The 16,722-nt window shown below is 44.3% G+C and overlaps 2 protein-coding genes across 2 annotated transcripts in view; both read left to right on the top strand.

Annotated features, from left to right (window-relative positions):
• Positions 1 to 2,156: 2,156 nt before the first annotated feature.
• Positions 2,157 to 8,171, top strand: nars1 (asparaginyl-tRNA synthetase 1). The gene is made up of 15 exons (XM_080529941.1): positions 2,157 to 2,298; positions 3,079 to 3,161; positions 3,492 to 3,557; positions 3,681 to 3,773; positions 3,906 to 3,995; positions 4,118 to 4,196; positions 4,437 to 4,507; positions 4,650 to 4,736; positions 4,883 to 5,104; positions 5,410 to 5,609; positions 5,840 to 5,975; positions 6,416 to 6,529; positions 6,811 to 6,942; positions 7,072 to 7,203; positions 7,817 to 8,171. Exons 1-15 carry the CDS (start codon positions 2,256 to 2,258, stop codon positions 7,946 to 7,948), a joined length of 1,680 nt encoding a protein of 559 aa, XP_080386067.1. The 5' UTR covers positions 2,157 to 2,255; the 3' UTR covers positions 7,949 to 8,171.
• Positions 8,172 to 9,278: 1,107 nt separating this feature from the next.
• Positions 9,279 to 16,722, top strand: part of fech (ferrochelatase) — a 13,048-nt gene continuing 5,604 nt past the window's right edge. The window contains exons 1-8 of the mRNA XM_080529943.1: positions 9,279 to 9,438; positions 10,112 to 10,235; positions 11,205 to 11,324; positions 11,728 to 11,876; positions 14,221 to 14,355; positions 15,362 to 15,468; positions 15,837 to 15,935; positions 16,566 to 16,673. Coding sequence (XP_080386069.1) covers positions 9,399 to 9,438; positions 10,112 to 10,235; positions 11,205 to 11,324; positions 11,728 to 11,876; positions 14,221 to 14,355; positions 15,362 to 15,468; positions 15,837 to 15,935; positions 16,566 to 16,673 — 882 coding nt within the window. The 5' untranslated portion in view covers positions 9,279 to 9,398. The remainder of the gene's footprint in view (positions 9,439 to 10,111; positions 10,236 to 11,204; positions 11,325 to 11,727; positions 11,877 to 14,220; positions 14,356 to 15,361; positions 15,469 to 15,836; positions 15,936 to 16,565; positions 16,674 to 16,722) is intronic.

The raw sequence follows: 16,722 nt of genomic DNA, 5'->3' as shown, positions 1-16,722 counted from the left end.
TTTTTTCACAGCTTTATGAGAAACTGAAGCGTGAAATTGAATCAAATAAAACTGGGCCTATCAAGGATGAGGAGCAGGAAATGGAAATGGAATGAGACCAGCCCTAAAGATGTGAAGACATCTCAGTGATCCACTGATGTTTATTACTTCTGAGATTGAGGTTCTGTATATTTCACAGAACATATGTTGTTTCTAGGAACGGTAATTTATGAATATTTAAAGCATTTTATTGGGAAATGTATTAAACAAAATTGTTTAAAAAATAAGTATTAAAAGTTTTAAAAATGTAGTTTTAAAAATCAATTAAAAAATATTTTTAAAAACACAAAAAACGTGGTTATTCCAACTGAATGCAAACGCTACATTCGCTCAATCAACAGTAAAAAGCAATTTTCTCCTATTATATTTTGATTGATTACATTTTCTTTAGTATTTTTCTATATAATTTTTGTACATTTTGTTAGCTATTGGTATCCATGTGTGACCATGAGGTGTCAAATAAGCAAACTCTGAAGGGAGGGGCTTGTGTTTGGACAGGGCCATGAACTGACTAGTGCTGCTATTGTCTCTGGAACAGACAGGAGAGGACCATAACCCAGGGTTGTTAAAAGTTTGTTGGGTTCTGTTAATCAACATAACTTTTTGATCAATTACATCAATCCAGTTACAATTACCTCTAAATATTTTCCTGATTACAAGATTATCCATGGCTATTACAGGAAAAGGAAGCCTTATGGCCTTATAAACAATTAGGTTCCACTTTCTCATTGTTATGAAACTTAATTTAAAGGAATTGATGTCAATGCTTTGGGTCACCGCAGTCGTGTGACACCCCATACTAATGACTCGCGGGGGGCGCCGTTGTCTCCCACTCTCATCAGTTTGGGTGTGGCTGTGCGTCAGAAGGCTGTGCGTACTAGGCTGCCAAGCTTACGCACTGGGTAGTTCCAGCCATTGCGGTTTGTTTTGGGGTACCGTTGTCTTGCTGTGCAATCTGACAGATCATAGCGGGACAGCCTCCGTAGCGCGCACCACACGCGACGGAGTATATTAGTATGAGGTGTGTGAATAATTTCCAAAATTGAAATCGGGCCACGAAAGCATAGCGCAACACAGGTGCGCTTGTTTTATTTCGCCTGTGGCAGCAGAGGTGGACGTCGTTTGGAATGATTCCAATCAATTACAGAGTGGACTAAAACTTCAGTTCAGAGATAGGAAATGTTAGGATATTTATAGCATAGCATAGAGTACAGCACAGTGTTTTATTTGTATAGTATAGTAGTATAGTGGATAGTGTACATAGCCTTTATTTATGTAAACCAGCTCTTTTTCCCTTCTTGTTTTTAGTAAAAAAAAAAATCCTAGCACCAGGGGAGCCCCCCCTCCCAAATTTCGTTGTATGGTACCTGTACTATATTAATGACAATAAAGACCATTCATTCATTCATTCATTCATTCAACTCGCCCGTTTGCCCAGTCAAATTAGAGCTGTGTTCAAAGTTCCCCATACCTCCCCCCCCAAAAAAACGTCTCCAAGCTCTTTCAAATAGAAAATCAATGTTTTGTAAAGTTATATACAGGTTGTCATCAATAGTTTGTCATGATATACCATACCGTGGCCCTGCTATACAAGGACCCCAATTGAAATAAGCCAGTGGCTTTCTTGGGTTTTTATCCTGTTAGTTGACCTTGTATGTAATATGTACTTTCATGTACCTACTTCTGCAAATCTTCTAATAAAGTTTTCAATCAATCAATCAATCTATAATAATTGTGTAATATTGTAGCGAACGCGTAACATGTATATTCACAGTGGTCTTCAGACGTTGTCTGAAGTTTTCTCAAAGTGACCATCCAGAACAGTTGCTTATAGAGTTATAATAACTTATAAATGAATCACATGTGACTGCTAACTTCATCACCGGTTCTGTGCTCCATTCATGCGGTATGCGCAGCGCACTTCAACCGCACTTCATATAATCAGGGCGGTACTAATATTGAATGACAGGGACGGAGGACAAATCCACGGACAAGTTACTCCACCAACACCAATCAGTGTTGTCCAATCTGTCCAATCGTGGAGTCGAATGAAAAAAGACAGTAGCCTAGGTATCGTTAGGAGGACTGTTTGGTCGGCAACATACACATATGCTCGCAGATTAAGCGGCGAGCACAGGGGGGAGGCCTGCAAAACATTCAATATATTTAGCCGTGTTAGGCAGTCAGTAATTCTTACAAATACTCATTAAGCAAGCATGGCGGATGAGGTTACGAAAGGTGCAGGTCAACTGTCAGTGGGTAAGTACACTTCTTAGGTAAGCTATATGTCACGTCATGAAATACTCATGTGTGATGGGTTGCATCATACAAGCAGTAGCTAGCACTTAGCTCGCACATTTTCAGTTCTATGGCTAGGTAACCAGCTACTGTACTTGGCCCTTAGCTGGCCATGTGTCATATCGCCTTACATCAGCATGGGTTACATGTTTAGCCACAGCTGACTTGAGCTGTCATTCATTCTGCCAACCGGCATATTATTGTGGTACAGATATGGTGCAATCGAGGATGCGCTAGTCGATGAGCCAAAAAAGAGTTGGCTAGATAGCAGCCATCTCAAAGCATGGGTACCTCCAGATACTGCAATTCTGCTTTTCTTAGTTTCATTTGAGGAATCACATCAATTGAATATCATTTGGGTTTTCTGCACCCATCATCATGTCATCATCATCACGTCACTGTCTGTTCAAGTCCATGACAGAAATAAGACTAAAACAGTCGTTGTAATGTGTGTCATGTCATATGGCAATCTAGTGATTACGACGATTATTCCCAACCAGCATTGGTAACATAACCAGCAGTGTTCCTCCTGTCGTATACTGTGAACGATACGTCGGGAGGAATTGGGGATAGGTTTCTCCCTTCTGTCACAGACGAAACTGTTAAAAAAAATCATGTTGATTTAGAGTCAGTCTACAGTATGTAGTGTAGCCTATGATGTATGGCTCTGGGTTGACCTCGGTCTACCTACATGACAGGCAGAACTAGATGTCAATAGAAGTGCAAACCCTTCTTTTTCAGGTGAGCTGTATGCGTCTGACAAACAGGGGAGTGATCAGGATGGTGATGGCACAAAGGAAAAGCCTTTTAAAACCCCATTGTCGGTAAGAGCAGTCATCAGTGTCTCTATTCAACATTTTATTTTGATAACACCAGGAATGTACACTTCACTATGTCCCTGGATAACACACCATCTAACATAGGAGGTCAATGTCTAAACACATTTTTTATAGTATCATATCATGCACTCTCAAAGGAGTGAAATAGAAATAAGCTACAATGTTCAATAAAACCCTTGTACCTAGTTAATAGGTTATTCATGTGCTATAGTGGCCTACCAGAACACAAGAAACCAGATGAGGTGATGAAGCTATAACAAATTGTTTAAATGTCTAGCTATCACATTCTAACAATCTCCATATCCCATATTACAGGCTCTGTTATTTGCTGGAAAGGAGCCGTACCCGACCTTGTATGTGGATTCTCAAAAGGAGGGAGAGGCAAGCCACAGACATCTTTTTTTAAAACTAATCTATATTAATAATGTCAATGATAACATTTAATTTCCTTCCATTTGAAATAGTTGGTAGTTTATTTTCTGTTTTGGTTTCCCTACACTCTAGCGTTGGGCTGTGATCTCAAAGACGCAGATGAAGAACACAAAGAAGATGTTGCAAAGAGCACAGTCCAAGTCTGATTCCAAAGACAAGAAGGAGGTGTGTGGGAGGGAGGAGCAGTTGGAATACTGAAGATTCCTGACAATACTGGGGTCAATCCTTGCTAAGCATAGATAGTTAACATGGCAGTGGCAATCTCAGTAAACAATATTCTGTAACTCTGAATTTCAGGCAGAGGATTCTGAGAGACGAGAGAAGAACATGGAGGATGCAAAGAAGGTGATCATAGAGATGGACACCAGTCTTCCAGAGTCCAAGACGGTGAGATTGGCATGTTCTGATCAGTGTTACCGCTCACTCTCTTTCCTGACAAAAAAACTCTTAATGCTTATTCATCCGAATGTTGTTCTAATCTTCTAATTGAGTCAGCCTTTTCCTCCTAGGCTAAAATCCACCATCTCGAGCCACTGAGGGGAGAGAGAGTGAAAGTGTTTGGCTGGGTGCACCGACTCCGCAGGCAAGGTGAGGATGGTGCAAACTCAAGTTTTATTTAAGCAGAATGGAGCTTAGGAATATTTCAAAACCAGATGTTATTGATTCATGGGCCATCTTCATCAAGATTCCTTGACATTTTAACTTTTATGTTCAGTTCAGGTTTCTTTCTAAGAGTTTAAGTATCATGCAAGGATTGGTTATTTTCGATAGATTAGTGTGGCATTCAAGAGGCTGTATGGCTCATAGTATGTTTGTTTTTCTTAATAGGAAAGAACCTCCTTTTCATTGTACTGAGAGATGGAACTGGTTTCCTTCAGTGTGTTCTTACCGATACATTGGTACTTCATTTCTTTCCTTTTCAACACATTTCCGCCTAAATTTGTATTTCTGCAATTCTTCGCTGTATTTTTGGTGTATTTTCTGTTTTGAATAACCTCATGATCAGTTCTTACAACATGTTCTCCCCTTTTTACTATATAGTGCCAGTGCTACAATGCCCTGGTCCTGTCCACAGAGAGCACAGTGGCTCTGTACGGTACAGTGAAGCAGGTGCCTGAGGGAAAGCAGGTAAAGATGCCTCCATGGATACAAAACTTGTTTGAATTTGTGCAAACTAATCGTTGATGTTTTACAATTGTTGATGAAGACAAGTGATAGTTTTAAGCAGCACTATGTTGGCACCAGACTGACTGGAATGCTCCCCTCTCCTCCAGGCCCCTGGTGGCCATGAGCTGCACTGCGACTTCTGGGAGCTGGTGGGTCTGGCCCCGCCAGGAGGCGCTGACAACCTCCTGAACGAGGAGTCTGAGGTGGACGTTCAGCTCAACAACAGGCACATGATGATCCGTGGAGAGAGCGTGTCCAAAATCCTCAGAGTCCGCTCCACGGTCACCCAGTGCTTCAGGGACCACTTTTTCAGCCACGGCTACTATGAGGTAATGGGAGGTCATGACCCATTTAGTGCCACGGGTGACTTTATTCACCAAGAATGCATGAAATGATGAGGCTTCGTGTTGTAGTCAGTCAAAGTATTGTTACTGGGTAAATACCACATAAAACACTCCTGAATTCTTTGGTAGTTATTGGGTTAAAAGTAGATCACCCTCTATCCATGACTAGTGTCTGTTCTGAATAACATGTCACCCATTAGCTTTTAAACATTTCCTTCTTTTGTTTGCATAATGGTGCAATGTTGCCACTTGTGTATGTTGAGTTATCTATTTCCTAAATTCCCCCACAGATCACCCCACCCACCCTGGTGCAGACTCAGGTAGAGGGAGGTTCCACTCTCTTCAACCTGAACTACTTCGGTGAGGAGGCCTACTTGACGCAGTCCTCCCAGCTCTACCTGGAGACCTGCATCCCAGCTCTGGGAGACACCTTCTGCATCGCCCAGTCCTACCGCGCCGAGCAGTCCCGCACCCGCAGGCACCTGTCTGAGTGAGTCCATGAGTTTCACACGTTTCATCCGGAACAGCTGCCAGCAAAATGACAGCAACTTCACACAGATGTTTGTTCCATATTATTATTTTTAAAAATCCTTAAAACCTTTGACACAAAATTTGACGTCGAACCATTGATATGTTTTCCTTCTCGTGTATCCTTCAGTGTTATAGCACAACATCCTGTAGTTTTGCTCTATTCCAAACCTATGTGGCCTCTGCCTACAGGTATACGCACATAGAGGCAGAATGTCCTTTCATGTCTTACGAGGACCTCCTGACCCGGCTGGAGGATCTGGTGTGTGACGTCGTTGACCGAGTCCTGAAGTCTCCCGCCGCCCCCCTCCTCTACGACCTCAACCCTGTATGTCTGATTTAGCCTTTATGTGCATCTCTTCACGTCTATCTACTTTCTCCCTTCTCCGTCTTGATCCCTGAAGTAATAGGGCTCTTGAATTAGTTTTTCATAATGAAAGGAGATAGTTCACCCAAATTACATAATCACGTATTAGGACTTCAGTCCACACTTTCGTTCCGTTTATCTGGGCACTGTCACTAACTGTCACAGTACCCTAAATTAGAAATTGAAATGTCATACCAGTCTCATGCTGCCATTGAGTATTTTCAGAGAATTTGGAATGATTTGGGCATGACATTTTAACCATACCAATTTATTTTTAACCAACAAATGAATGGCAATCAGTTAGCAGATTTGTCATTCAAAGTCTTGTTTGGTGTGTAGGTGTAGTGAAAAGGTGAAGGCGAGGAGAGTTACCTGTGGTCTGTCCTTTCCCTCCACTGCAGGACTTCAAGCCACCCAAGAGACCCTTCAAGAGGATGAACTACACAGAGGCCATCACATGGCTGAAGGAGCATGACATCAAAAAGGATGACGGGACCTACTACGAATTTGGAGAGGTACGGTTGACTGAATGATCAATCCCTTTAAACTAATTTAGTACAGAGGGTGAATGAAGTCGCCCAAATGTTTTACATTCTAGAGTGCCATGGGTGACTTTATTCACCAAAAAGGCTTAAATGATGCTTCATTTTGTAGCCCATCAAAGTATTGTGGCTAGGTAAATACCACATAAAACACTTGGTATTCTAGGTGGTGAGTGTTAATGAATCGTTGAAACAGTGTAGCATGATACAGTGTTTTTATTATTCATTCATAATCATCTGTGGTTGTGTTCCAGGACATCCCAGAGGCGCCCGAGAGGCTGATGACCGACGCCATCGGTGAGACCATCCTGCTCTGCCGCTTCCCCGCTGAGATCAAGTCCTTCTACATGCAGCGCTGCCCAGAGGACCGTCGCCTCACCGAGTCGGTACGTCTAACCACCAACAGAGTCAACTATGGCCCAATAAGCTTTTTGTAGGATTCGTTCTACACCGTTCTGGTGAAAAACGATCAATCCCTGATCTCTACCGGTCATTACCGATGCTGGTCTCTCCAGGTTGATGTGCTGATGCCCAATGTTGGAGAGATTGTTGGAGGGTCCATGCGTATTTGGGATGCTGAGGAGCTGCTGGAGGGATACAAGCGCGAAGGCATCGACCCGACTCCCTACTACTGGTACACCGACCAGGTATGTCTCTGCAGTAGGAAATGACCGCCAGAGAGGTCTGTGTATATAGAGGAAGTTTACACTTATGACATTAGTCTATCAAAAAGCTCATCCAAAGAACGTTTCTGCTTTATTTGTCCCTAATAGAAGCTACCAAAGCTGCTAAAGTTGACCAGAACAGACACTAGTTAGCGAGTCTCTAGCAGGAGCAGGGTCGTCATATTTACCAGGATACAGGGCAAGAGAAAACAATCACCTGAATAACTTGTTTGTCAAGGAACTTAAGTAACTATTTAAAGGTGCATGTTTTTCTGGAGAAACTTCCGTCTTCCCTTTTTCAGAAAACATTTCCTAATAGAACAGAAAAATGATATAGTGTTATAATTGTCTTTAATTTAATTGTTTTAATTCCTCCCCTGATTAACAAACTCAATGTCACAACCAATACATAGAGCAACCTAGCTTATCTACCTTGCAAAAACAATAGTAAGCATGTTGAATGATGAATTTACAGTAGGACCACTGATGAAGACACGGTCGCAGTGATTTTCAATTTTAATATTGTGCATAAAGCTATATTTTGGTCTTATTGCCCAACCCTATGCCTTACTGATGTGACCTTTGTGTTCTTCAGAGGAAGTATGGAACCTGCCCTCACGGTGGTTATGGGCTGGGCCTGGAGAGGTTCCTCACCTGGCTCCTGAACAGGCACCACATCAGGGACGTGTGTCTCTACCCCCGCTTCATCCAGCGCTGTCGACCCTGAACCACCACACTTCACCTCAGGAGACTAACATAGCTCAGGAGAAGGGATGAGCACTATGTTACTCCAAGAAATGCAACACACATCTCTGCAAGAAATAAAACAATATTTAAATGTTATAAGATTGAAATGATATCAAAAGGCTACATTGTCTTGAAATATGTTTCCATTTTCTTTCCACTCACAAATTCTGCTGATCAACAAAGTCTGCCAATAAACATATATCTGTAATACTGTAACCTGAAGCTTGTTACTGTTACATATGAGCGTCTTATATAGGGCTAGGCACAGTTTAGAAAGGCATACACGACTGCAACAAGGTCTGAGGCCTGGCCCTCAACCAAGTCATTTCAGGTCTGATGTGTAGAAAACAATGCTGTTGCATGCATATTATTGATTCAAATACCAGGATATATGGTAAGAGATAACACAGAGAGAGAACAATGGTCTGAGTAACTTGTTTATCGAGGAAGTGAAAGAACAATTTAAAGGTGTTTTTCTGGAGAAACTTACTTGTTCTCTTGTCCAGAACACATTTACTAGTAGAACAGAAAACTGATTATATAGTTAGAATTGGGTAGAAAACCGGCTATTCTACATTAGTGGTGAACACGTGGTGCAGAAAGGAAACAATCGTAACTCGATGGTATATTATTATTAATTCTAATGTGAAGCCATGATTTTTTGCTACAGCATGAAATATATAAACTAGAGCCCCAGTCAGTGGCCAGGCCATCATCGTAAATAATAATTTCTTCCTGACTCGCCTGGATAAATAAAGGTTAAATACAATTCAAGTAATAATAATTAATTCGTTATGTTGTTATCTCTATTGGGCTGGATAGTCAGCATGTTTCCTCCGTAAAAGACAATTGTTTAATTAACACCATGTTAATTTTTTTTGTCAAACCAGGCGGTAGGTTAGTAAAGTACCATAGATAACGTTAGATGTAACGTCACTTTACAGATTCACGGGTTAAATAAAGAACTTCTACTAATAGATACCCGGGGGGTATTCCATCAATGTCACTAAAGGAAAATCCAGGATTATTGTGATAAATCTCGCGAGATTTATCAAAATAAGGCTGGATTTTTGGATAAATCTCGCGGGATTTATCAAAATAAGCCTGGATTGTCCTTTAAGCGACGATGGAACCGGACCCGGACCTCAGAAATGAAAGGCACCGGTTTCAGAATGAAATGCCTTTGACGAGGATGGGCGTGGTGTATTAGTAGGCGGGGCCAGCGGGAGTGTCTCCAAGTCAGGGCACACACACACACACACACACACGCATGACCACAGAGCTGTCAGTGAAAGCTGTCAGAGCAGCGAGGCTTGGAGGGATTTAACCAGCGCGGCAGCAGCTCGTGAGGACGAAACCTAAGACATTGGGAAGAAGAACTGACCCCCCCCCCACGTGCCAAGTCAAAGAAGCTACAACCACTCAATACTATGATGGCTGTCTTGGCCAGTGCGAGTCGGCTAATCCAATGTAAGTGGTGCTGCTGGTGGTAGCTAGCTACGTAGTGTTGCTAACTACTATACATCCTCTGGTTACAGTACAGTAGCCAGCTAGCATTGACCTTCAGGTTGGGAATGAGAAATGGAGCTACGAGCCAGGAACACACAAGGGGGCTTGCCACCACTGCTTTGCCTGAAAAAAGAATATTTATTCTTCGTTTATTGCAATGCAGCTACAAACATGCCGACTAGCCCTACTAGTAGTAGCGAGGTGTGTGTTACCTCACCTCACGAAATACTTATGGCTCAATATGCTACATTGATCGGTTGTTAAACCCTACCGTTTGTCATTACCGATCGGTGAAGATTGTTGCGTTCTACATGAACATATAACAAAGTTTAGAGTGGTGTAATTTCGGAGTTACACAACGCACATTTTCTCAACTTGCATAATAACCATGCGCCACCTAGCGGTCGCAACGTGGTATTACAGTTGCCGCTCACAAATTTTAATGTTGGATCATAATATTCTTATTATGGAAGGGCTCAAATTCAACCATCATAATCAAACAATTATTCTAATCATGTTTATCTAACATGCTTCTCTGTTAGTTGGGTAACATGATCTGGATTCAGAAGTAACATGTACAAATGCTTGACTCCTGGATTTCTTTGATCACCTTTACTTTCTTTTCTCCTCTCAGTTGCCAGGAGCAGCGGCACCATAGGCCTGTGTCTCAGAACGACCCTCAGAAGACAATCTACAGTAGCAGCTGCTGCGTTTGTCCAACCAGCTTCTGTTGACTCTCCGGAAGCTCTAGAAAACAGGTGTGGGAGAGGAGAAGAGGCGTTTCCCTTTGTTGTAAATTATCTGCATTTCCTTGTCATCACTCACATTGAAATATGCTGAGTAACTTCGCTGTTAGACAGTGGCCTAGTCTTCTTGTCCGGATGACAGTATGGACATAGACTCCACACCTTTTCATTAGTAGTTTGGTTTGGTCTTGCTTGTCTTTTGCTAACTAGTTTGTTGGTATGATTTCTGGTAGTTTGAACATGCAGTTGTGGTCACCCTGTATGTAGTTTACTACAGTTCTGTAGTAATATTGAAGGGGTGTGTGTGTGTGTGTGTGTGTGTGTGTGTGTGTGTGTGTGTGTGTGTGTGTGTGTGTCTGTCCCTCATATGACCTTGCGCTATGTGTTTGAGTGGGAGAGTGTACTGGATGCATACCAAGATATCTGTAGACAGATGTGTCCTTCCCTGGCTCCAGTGTAAATTCTGATAACTTTGTGTTACCATAGAGATATGGCTATTACAAAATCACACTTATTCACCCAGGGGGAGGGAGGGAGGGAGGGAGGGAGGTGCTGTGGTCAACAACTTAGAATAGACTGATTGGCACCAGAGGGACTACTACTGTACTCACCCAGGACATGTTTCCTAACTGCTGCGCAGGCCCGGGTATAACCGCTGAATATACCGTATCCACCAACATCATATCAAAACCACATTCATATTTGATGGATATGGCCATTTATTATTGTTTCCATACAAGAATGCCACTGTCAGACTGTATAATAGAATACGGGTAGTTACACAACAGTGATATCAGTAGAACACACATACCAATATACAATGTATTTTGAGCGGCCGTTTGAGGGACCGGTGGTTATTAGCTTCAATATCATTAGTGGCCTGGGTATTATAGGAGACAGGTGTTTATTGGAGGTTTTACAGTCATTAAGCCTATATACTCTGCATGCTATCGCTAACAGCATCGTCTGATGTCTATACAGAAAACCCAAAACAGGAATTCTGATGCTGAACATGGGCGGACCAGAAAAGCTAGAGGACGTTCATGACTTCTTGCTGCGACTTTTCAGTGACACCGACTTGATGAAGCTTCCTGTTCAGAGGTAAGTGATTTCTCCCACCTTGGCTAGGACCAGAGCACAGACCACTCGAAAAGAGGAAGATGAGGACATTTCCTGTCCCCTCTGGTTGGCTCTGTTTCACCATAACAGTTAGCTTTTGCATAGATTGAGGGGGTTTGAGTGCTGAAGTATTCAAGTACTATCCTCACATTTCTGTCTCCATATTAAACCCTGCATGGACATAATGAAAGAATAACCCTCTTTCTAGATTATCGTTGTGTTTTTTGTACATATATCTTTATTTCAGAGTCATCCTCATCATAAAGGAAAAAAAAAGCTTTTAATTTCATACTGTAATGCAATGATGTTAGATTTTTTTTAAATAATAAACTTGAACTTTGAACGTATGACTAATGATTCTCCCTGTACCCCTTTCCTCTGTCAGTACACTGGGGCCGCTCATTGCCCGACGCCGTACCCCCAAGATCCAGGAGCAGTACAGCAGGATCGGCGGAGGTTCCCCCATCAAGCACTGGACCACCATGCAGGGGGAGGGCATGGTGAAGCTGCTGGATGAGATGTGCCCAGAGACGGGTGAGGGACCCGTCCTCATCACATGGAGCTCTGCATTCTGACCATGGCCCAGCATGGCCTCACACCGCCCTGCTTTCAGTTGGAATGATAGACAATGTTTATGCTACTGCTGCTGTGAGAGTTGCGTCTACTTCAGGGGAGGCTTGTGGAGGTAGAAATCAATCGGAGGATGGGTTCATTGTAATGCATGGAATGGAAGTGTGTGTTTGATGCCGTTCCTCATTCCGTTCCACGCGTGACAAGGAGCCCGTCCTCCGATTCCTGCCTCGACCTAGTCTAGTGCCATCCTCACATTTAAACGTTCTTTCCGCTCCACTCGTCTCGGTCAGTTGTGGAAGGGCTGTTTTCACCTCACTGGGCACTCATAGAAACCCACCGTCCTCAGACGAGACATGGTGAGGTGTCCCCGGGGTTAGTCAAACCCACCGTCCTCAGACGAGACATGGTGTGGTGTCCCCGGGGTTAGTCAAACCCACCGTCCTCAGACGAGACATGGTGTGGTGTCCCCGGTGGTTAGTCAAACCCACCGTCCTCAGACGAGACATGGTGAGGTGTCCCCGGGGTTAGTCAAACCCACCGTCCTCAGACGAGACATGGTGTGGTGTCCCCGGGGTTAGTCAAACCCACCGTCCTCAGACGAGACATGGTGTGGTGTCCCCGGGGTTAGTTAAACCCACCGTCCTCAGACGAGACATGATGTGGTGTCCCCGGGGTTAGTCAAACCCACTGTCCTCAGACGAGACATGATGTGGTGTCCCCGGGGTTAGTCAAACCCACCGTCCTCAGACGAGACATGGTGTGGTGTCCCCGGGGTTAGTCAAACCCACCGTCCTCAGACGAGACATGGTGTGGTGTCCCCGGGGTTAGTTAAACCCACCGTCCTCAGACGAGACATGGTGAGGTGTCCCCGGGGTTAGTTAAACCCACCGTCCTCAGACGAGACATGGTGTGGTGTCCCCGGGGTTAGTTAAACCCACCGTCCTCAGACGAGACATGGTGTGGTGTCCCCGGGGTTAGTCAAACCCACCGTCCTCAGACGAGACATGGTGAGGTGTCCCCGGGGTTAGTCAAACCCACCGTCCTCAGACGAGACATGGTGAGGTGTCCCCGGGGTTAGTTAAACCCACCGTCCTCAGACGAGACATGGTGTGGTGTCCCCGGGGTTAGTCAAACCCACCGTCCTCAGACGAGACATGGTGAGGTGTCCCCGGGGTTAGTCAAACCCACCGTCCTCAGACGAGACATGGTGAGGTGTCCCCGGGGTTAGTTAAACCCACCGTCCTCAGACGAGACATGGTGAGGTGTCCCCGGGGTTAGTCAAACCCACCGTCCTCAGACGAGACATGGTGAGGTGTCCCCGGGGTTAGTCAAACCCACCGTCCTCAGACGAGACATGGTGAGGTGTCCCCGGGGTTAGTCAAACCCACCGTCCTCAGACGAGACATGGTGAGGTGTCCCCGGGGTTAGTTAAACCCACTGTCCTCAGACGAGACATGGTGTGGTGTCCCCGGGGTTAGTTAAACCCACCGTCCTCAGACGAGACATGGTGTGGTGTCCCCGGGGTTAGTCAAACCCACCGTCCTCAGACGAGACATGGTGTGGTGTCCCCGGGGTTAGTTAAACCCACCGTCCTCAGACGAGACATGGTGTGGTGTCCCCGGGGTTAGTCAAACCCACCGTCCTCAGACGAGACATGGTGTGGTGTCTCCGTTACATGACCGTTACATGACACTGCAGTGCCGTATTTGAACAGTTTTGTTTTAGAGCTGATAGGCGGGTGTTGGGGAGAGATAGGGAGGCGTGTCTCTCTACACACCCACGCCACACCACTCCTCACTGATAGTGCTGCCCTTACACACTACACCTCTCTCTCTCTCTCTCTCTCTCTCTCTCTCTCTCTCTCTCTCTCTCTCTCTCTCTCTCAGTGTATGACACAACCTTTACGACTCACGTCATCAGTTAGCAGGATATAGTTCCAAAATGTTTAATCACTAGATAATCCTCATAAATGAGTATGTAATGTATGAGGATTATCTAGTGATTAAACATGTAATCACTAGCACAGGTTTTAACAGGATTTATTACACTGTAGTGTAATGTCTATTAATCAATGGGCAATATTTTTTAGACCAATTCATGTGATTCATTTCATTTCACTTCCATTACTCCAATGGCCCCAAGCCCGAGCATAGATTACTTTTTCCTGCTATGACTGGTGGATAGATGATTAACAGACTTAGCCAAATGTATTTGTTGTAAGTTGCTATGGATAAAGGCGACTGCTAAATGCCAAACATTTAAAATATATGTAAAATCATTCTCATTGAGGTGTTTCTGCCAACAGCGCCTCACAAATTCTACATCGGGTTCCGCTACGTCCACCCGCTGACTGAGGAGGCCATCGAGGAGATGGAGAAGGACGGGGTGGAGAGAGCTGTGGCCTTCACCCAGTACCCTCAGTACAGCTGCTCCACCACAGGTACTGGGGAAAGTCCTCATCCTTCCAAGAAGTGTCTTCTCTCTCGCTCTCTCTCTCTCTCACTCTCTCTCACTCTCTCTCTCTCTCTCTCTCTCTCTCTCTCTCTCTCTCTCTCTCTCCGTCTCTCTCTCTCTAATGGCTCTGAGCGAATCGTTCAGCTGTGTGAGGACATCTTGGCCTGGAGGTTCCAGATAAGCTGACTGCTTCTCCTTCTTTGTGTTGATTAAAGTGGGATATTTACAGTTTGTCTTTGAGCGAGCCGCACCCTGCGTGCCGTCCTAACTGTCAGAGCTTGGATAACGACTTGTTAAGAGAGTTTGTTTACAACAGCTGTTGGGTCACCCTAGCCACTAGGGCTGGGCAAACGGTCAACATTTCTTTTTCGATAATCGCAAGAATTAACGATCAATTATCGATTTCATTCATTCACATTCAAACTAGACACTACAGTCAGATAACAATCCTCTTAAACAAGGCAGTGAGTAGCTTAAATTGTTTAACTTAAAAACACATTTTACGTTATAAATAAAAATATAGAAAATAAGTAACTCGCCATAGGAGCAGTAAAAAACAAGTTACTCACAAATAGGAGGATGACTGAAAACGTTAGTGTCCTTAAGAGCGTCCAGCTTAACTTAAATTTAAACTCCAGCGAGAGACTGTATTCGGCAGGCCTACTGGTTCTTGTTCAGAAAGATAATCATGTTAACATGTTCAGGGGTGAGAGACGAACGCAATCTGGTGACACGTGGACAAATTAATTTCCATTATTATTATTATATATCCTTATCGATCAATTATCGATCGTCGATCATTGATGCCCACCCCTACTAGCCACACCTTCCCTCTCACACTGACTCACTCACAGGTTGAGAGGACACAGACTTAGTTTATTAGTTCAGCAGTTGAAAGGAGGGTTAGGGTCTCTCAGGTGTTTGGTACAAGAGTTTTGTCTTATTCTAATGGTGGGATGTCTTGTTTTTGTTTTGTTTTGTTTTCTTAACAGGCAGCAGTCTAAACGCCATCTACCGCTACTACAGCAGCAGAGCAGACCGGCCCAAGATGCGCTGGAGCGTCATTGACCGGTGGCCCACACACCCTCTTTTAGTGGAGGTGAGACCAAAGCACACAGACACGGTGTACTTGTGAGGTAGAATGAACCTGGTGGTTGACCTTGCATGCTAGACACTTTTATTATAAGGCTTTTATTACAAAGCTATTACCCCTCAAAAGAAGAGTGGTTACTTAAAAGGGATCATTATCGTCGAGTTACCTTTTTCATTTGAACTGTCATAGTTACACATTTTTTTAAGACAAGAACATGGATGATTGTGCCATGACGTGTCCTTAAAGCAGGGAGTTTGTAAGACCCAGTAATACAAGACATTGTGAGTGGGTGGGGTAATGAACTGTCCTTGTAGCAGAGCTGTACAGTAGGTCAGTAAGTCAGTGTCATGTATTTTGGTTGTCCCTCCCTGCAGTGCTTTGCGGACCACGTCAGCAACGAGCTCCAGAAGTTTCCGGCGGACAAGAGAGACGACGTGGTCATCCTGTTCTCCGCCCACTCGCTCCCGTTGTCTGTGAGTTCACCGTGGTTACTAGTCCATAATCTCTCTTATCAAACAGAAATCGTTATACACATGACGTGGGACCATCGCCATGACGATTACACATATTTATAATGGTGGGATAAACCAATCACCATGGGAACTACAGCCACAAAGCTGTGCCAAATGTAATGAGATACCGAATATACACCTCTTATCAGGGGAGGCCGGTGGAGGTAGAAATCGGAGGATGGGCTCATTGTAATGCATGGAATGGAAGGGGGAATGGTATCAAACATGTTCCTCATTCCATCCCATTCCATCCCATGCGCATTCCATCCCATCCTCATTCCATCCCATGCGCCCCGGGCCGATGTAAAAGTTGGATGGGGGGCGCATTATAAATGAAATTAACATAACATAACATAACATTACAACGATCCCGTCCTTCGATTTCTACCTCCGCCAGCCTCCCCTGATAAGAGGTGTATATCCGGTATTTAAAGACCAGTCCAGTTCCAGAGGGTCTGATTTCCTGTGTCTGTGTGTCTGTGTGTCTGTGTGTCTGTGTGTCTGTGTGTGTCTGTGTGTGTCTGTGTGTGTGTGTGTGTGTGTGTGTCTCTGTGTCTCTGTGTCTCTGTGTCTGTGTGCGTGCGTGTGTAGGTGGTGAACCGGGGAGACCCCTACCCTCAGGAGGTGGGAGCCACCGTACAGAGAGTGATGGAGAGGCTTCAGCACTGTAACCCCTACCGTCTGGTGTGGCAGTCCAGGGTAAAAAAAACATACTACACTATAGCCTGTGGAGGTAGACATCGGAGCT

This window comes from Nansenia antarctica (genome assembly GCF_963989245.1).
Source record: "Nansenia antarctica genome assembly, chromosome: 4".
In the NCBI taxonomy this organism is placed as follows: Eukaryota; Metazoa; Chordata; class Actinopteri; order Argentiniformes; family Microstomatidae; genus Nansenia; species Nansenia antarctica.
The sequence above is the reverse complement of the archived record's forward strand: the minus strand, read 5'-3'. Positions and strand labels throughout refer to the sequence as shown.

Bases quoted from the DNA above. Each gene is read 5' to 3' on its own strand.
- nars1 (XM_080529941.1), top strand. From the start codon at position 2,256: ATGGCGGATGAGGTTACGAAAGGTGCAGGTCAACTGTCAGTGG. The intron at 4,508-4,649 runs GTACTTCATTTC...TTTACTATATAG, and splicing joins GTGTTCTTACCGATACATTG to TGCCAGTGCTACAATGCCCT. The intron at 7,204-7,816 runs GTATGTCTCTGC...TGTGTTCTTCAG, and splicing joins ACTACTGGTACACCGACCAG to AGGAAGTATGGAACCTGCCC.